General features: G+C 34.5%; 1 protein-coding gene across 1 annotated transcript in view; it reads left to right on the top strand.

Moving 5' to 3' along the window:
• The window catches only part of hhex (hematopoietically expressed homeobox), a 5,412-nt gene continuing 503 nt past the window's right edge, over positions 1-4,909 (top strand). The window contains exons 1-3 of the mRNA XM_079850802.1: positions 1-433; positions 3,222-3,400; positions 3,480-3,530. Of these exons, the coding sequence (XP_079706928.1) occupies positions 115-433; positions 3,222-3,400; positions 3,480-3,530 (549 nt within the window). The 5' untranslated portion in view covers positions 1-114. The remainder of the gene's footprint in view (positions 434-3,221; positions 3,401-3,479; positions 3,531-4,909) is intronic.

The following is a 4,909-nucleotide window of genomic DNA, read 5'->3' as shown; positions in this document are numbered from 1 at the left end:
TCCTCCCTCGCGAGACATCATCACCTCCCTCGCCAGTGACCACAGTCACTCAGAACACATGGAAGCAGGAGCAGGAGTGCACGCGCACTGACACCAGCCCACCGAGAGCACACAATGCAGTTCCAGCACTCGCACGCGCACCTTTACGCGCCGACGCCCGCGCCGCCCGTCCATCCGACGCCCTTCTACATCGAGGACATTCTGGGCCGGAACGCGTGCGCGTCAGCCCCGCTCGCGCCGACGCCGACTCTGCCGTCCCCGAACTCGTGCTTCACCAGCCTGACCCCGTCTTACCGGACCCCGATCTACGAGCCCACGCCGATTCACCCGGTCCTGACGCAGCACGCGCTCGCGGCGACCTACGCGTCCATCTACCCGTTCCAACGCTCCGTCGGAGACTTTACGCACGCGCTGATCCGACACGACCCGCTGGGTGAGCCTGCAATCCTTTCTGTCATGTGTTGCTAATGCTGGGAATGTGTTTATCGATGATATCATGCGCTGTAACATATTGAGGAAAAACAACAAAGCCAGCACTCTTAAAAATAAAGGCTTCCATGCAACCACTAAAGGTGGAAAAGCTTCTTTAGATCATTAAAATGTTCCTCACTGATCACTGAAAGATTCTTTGGAATGACACTTTTATTTTACTTAACTTTAATTTGAATGGGCTCATATTTTTTTTACAGTGTAACAATTGGAGTATAAACACTTTCTCTTTGTCATAGCGAACTCAATCCTTCAAATAATGGCTTTATGAGGCTTTTGTTTTAGTTTATGTTGGTCAAAAGAAAATGTGAGAAAAGTGAAAGCTTAAAGGGGTGGTTCAGGATTTTCAACATCGGACCTCATTTTCAAGTGAGCCTGGTTGTTATTCATCAGTGGAGACAGTTTTCAAAAAGATTCCGTTACTTGTAACGCGTTACCAAGAAAATATCTTATTTGTAGTATCATAAGTTAAATCCTTTATGTGGGCTCAATGGAACTGTATTATATTATAATGCTTTTTGGTTTAGTTTATGTTGGTTAAAAGAAAAAGTTCTGAGAGTGAAAGCAGATATTTAAATAAGTAATCCGACTCCGTTACTTGTAACTCGTTCCCGCATTGCAAAAAAAACCAAAAACAAATTCTAGGTGTCATAACAAGCTAAATTAAGGATATTGTATCAAATGATGATGCTTTGTGTGACTTTAAATGTTTTGAGAGTGAATAATTCTTCAAGCGGATACTTTAAAATGAGTAATCTGATTACGTTACTTGTAACGCATAACCGCATTCTGTGCGGACAAAAATAAATCCTTCATAGGAAGAACCTTTAACATCCATGGAACCATTAAAGGTGGAAAAAGATAAGTTAACATAGTCTTTGGATTGTTAAAACCAGAAATGTTTGAAACCTTTATTTTTAAGAGTGTTTTGACACGGTTTTCATTGAACATTTCTTGCGGCTTAAACGCCCAAACCAGCTCGGGTGAGTTCTTGGGTAACAACAACAACAACAAAAATATGCTGTGCTTAATTCCCTGGCTATATAATTGTGAAATTGGCTAAAAATCGGTGTCGTTTGGATAAAGAAAGCTCAGATACATGAGGTCTGTTTACCAACAGCTCGTGTGGTTAATAATATCAACCAGACTGACCCGAAGAGGAAGCTCTTCTTGATTTCGAAACTGCAGTTCAAAGCGCATTACTGTGACCCTGATCCTACATATCACCTCGAACACGGGGGAATCATGAATTAAGCTCATGTGTGAGTGTGTGTGTGTGTGTGTGTGTGTGTGTGAGGAAGACTCCTCAGACGACGATGATGATGATGATGATGATGAGGTTAAACTGCCTGTGTTCAGCAAACCCTGACCCTTTCCGCTCGCTCCGGAAACCTTGAGTTCTCGATAGGAGTGAATGTGTTTCAGAAGCTGTGAGATGTTTTCCTGGAGCAGGACTCGTGCGCGCTGCTGATTATTTTATCCACATCCTCAATACACACATATTCAGGAAACACTCGACTTCTGATAGCCGGGATCCGTTTTTTACAGATTGTTCGTTTCCTTTCAATGGGCTGAACCCTTTTAACAGCTAAAACAACTGAAAACACGGAACTCGAGTAAAAACACACACTTCAGAGCGTTTCCAACCGAAACACAAATCAGAGATCTGCTTATCAGAGTCCGTTAAACATGTTGATCTGCTAAACATTTTTTAAATATAAAATCACCATTCTGTTTCAGTTCATTACACTCTTTTATCACCTCAAAAACTGGTCAATAATATAGTTTTATGAATTTCGAGAAACTAGTTATCGAGTAGAAGCTTTACCAAAACAAAAGCCTAAAAAAATCGGAGATCATAGAATTTTCAATAATGCAAATATGATTTTATTCATATATAAACATGTTTAACACGGGTATGTATATCTGCAGAGTAGCCTACGTTTTAAATAAAATTATATAGCCTAGGCTTTATATATATATATATATATATATATATATATATATATATATATATATATATATATATATATATATATATATATATAAATCAAACAGAAATTAGTAAGCTAAATAATATATATATATATATATATATATATATATATATATATATATATATATATATATATATATATATATATATATTATATAGGCTATATATTACTATATATATTACTATTGTATCATGCAAATCTTTTTATTACATTAAAAAAAGTATTATATTTAATAGACCCGAAAATGCAAAACCCTTTTTTTAAAATACATTTATATATTTATATGTATATATCTTGAATTGATGCCTAAAGTAGCCTAAAACAAAAATCACGAAGCAGTGTTTTATCGCATTCTATCACTTTGAATTTGATTACTGATCAAGAAAATAGTTTTAAGAATTTAGAGAAGCTTAAAAAAGGAGTCATAATGACAGAAATATTGTAAGTTTAAATAGATTTTTTTAAAGATGTTGCTACATTGAATCATTTTTAAACTGTAAAGGTGTTAGCGCGCGCGTTCTGAACGGGATGAATCTTGGGTATCCTGTGTGTGTGTGTGTGTGTGTGTGTGTAAAGATTATTGGACGGATGTTCAGATTAACCAACAGGAAACACATTGGCGGATATTTTGCCATAGTCTTTCTGCTCATAAACTCGAGCTTTCAACGGATGTTCAGGCTGTCAGACGGATTCCGAGCAGATATTGAGCGTGTGTGTGTGTTTGTGTGTGTGTAGGGAAGCCCCTGCTGTGGACACCCTTCATCCAGAGGCCTCTCCACAAGAGGAAAGGCGGACAGGTTCGGTTCTCCAACGACCAGACCATCGAGCTGGAGAAGAAGTTCGAGACCCAGAAGTATCTGTCTCCTCCCGAGAGGAAGAGGCTCGCGAAGATGCTGCAGCTCAGCGAGAGACAGGCGAGTCCACCTTCATCTTCACCTTCATCTTCATCCAGCGTTTCTCTGATCTCGGTTTTCATAACTTCATCTTTTACAGGTTAAAACCTGGTTCCAGAACCGGCGGGCGAAATGGCGGCGACTGAAACAGGTGAGAATCATTTCTGCTATTAAAATACCTGTCAAAAAACTTCACAGAGAGGCTATTGTGGTCATAATAATAATGAATATGTGTTATTACGATGTTCCTAAAATATAAATAATAATAAAACAAACCAAGCAAAACGCGCGACCGGGAAAAAATACAGTAGCCTATAATATATATATATATCAGGGTTTCCCACTTTCTAATCTTAATGACAGCCTCCTGTTTTATTATTGCAGCAAGCCTTATTTATTTGTATTTATTGTAGCATACATTTTTCATATCCTAAGTGCTGTTATTCATTATAGCCATAATTCGTTTTGGTAGTTTTCATTGCCTGTGTAGAGATTTATAAATAAATAAAACGAATCTCAAAAATATTTTAAACGGTAAAAACAAAAAATAATCTAGGCTACTCGTCAAATAGGCCTAGCATACTTAAAATATATTATTTTATTGTTGTAATAACATACTAAATCATAGCCTATGTGTTATCTAATGTTCCTAAAATATAATTTCGTAATAGACTAGAATTTCTTTCTGTTAGTTTAAATAAAAATAAATAAATAACCAAAACAAGGAATAAAAATAAAACGAAACTCAAAAAGATTTTAGACGGTAAAAAAAAAAACTTTGTTCTCGTCAAATACTTAAATCCTATGTGTTATCTAATGTTCCTAAAATATAATTTAGTAATAGGCTAATAGAATTTATGGCTGTTAGTTTGACTAAAATAAATAAATAAATAACCAAAATAAGGAATAAAAATTAAACGAAACTCAAAAATATTTTAGACGGTAAAAAAATTACTCGTCAAATACTTATATTATTTTATATAGATAGATATTATTTTATTGTTGTAATAGCCTAATCCTATGTGTTATCTAATGTTCCTAAATCATCATTAGTTAGAATTTCTGACTGTTCGTTTTAAACAAGGAATAATAAATAAAACAAAACGAAACTTTTAAACGGTAAAATAATTCTACGATAAAATAGTTTTCTTATTTCATATTTATTTATAATTGTAATTATAATTATTATCTTATTTCCTATATATTTACAAAACTATTTTATATTTAGCTAATTAACAATTAATATCTAAAATGTTATCTTACTTCTTATTTATTTATAATTATATAGGCTAATCATAATTCTGTATCTTGTTTCCTATATTGGCTATTTACTAAAAATATTTAATTAACAAATAATATCTAAAATGTTTTTTTTTTATTTAATATTTATTTCTAATTATTTTGTCATTATAATTATGTCTTATTTCCTGGCCTATATTTAATAAAATATCTATAATTCATATTTAATTAACAATGAATATGCCTATCTAAAATGTTTTCTTATTGCCTATTTATTTATAATTATAATTA

The sequence above is a fragment of the Squalius cephalus genome (assembly GCF_949319135.1).
Source record: "Squalius cephalus genome assembly, chromosome: 19".
Lineage (NCBI taxonomy): Eukaryota > Metazoa > Chordata > Actinopteri > Cypriniformes > Leuciscidae > Squalius > Squalius cephalus.
Note: the sequence above shows the minus strand (reverse complement) of the source record. Positions and strands in the feature narration are given on the sequence as shown.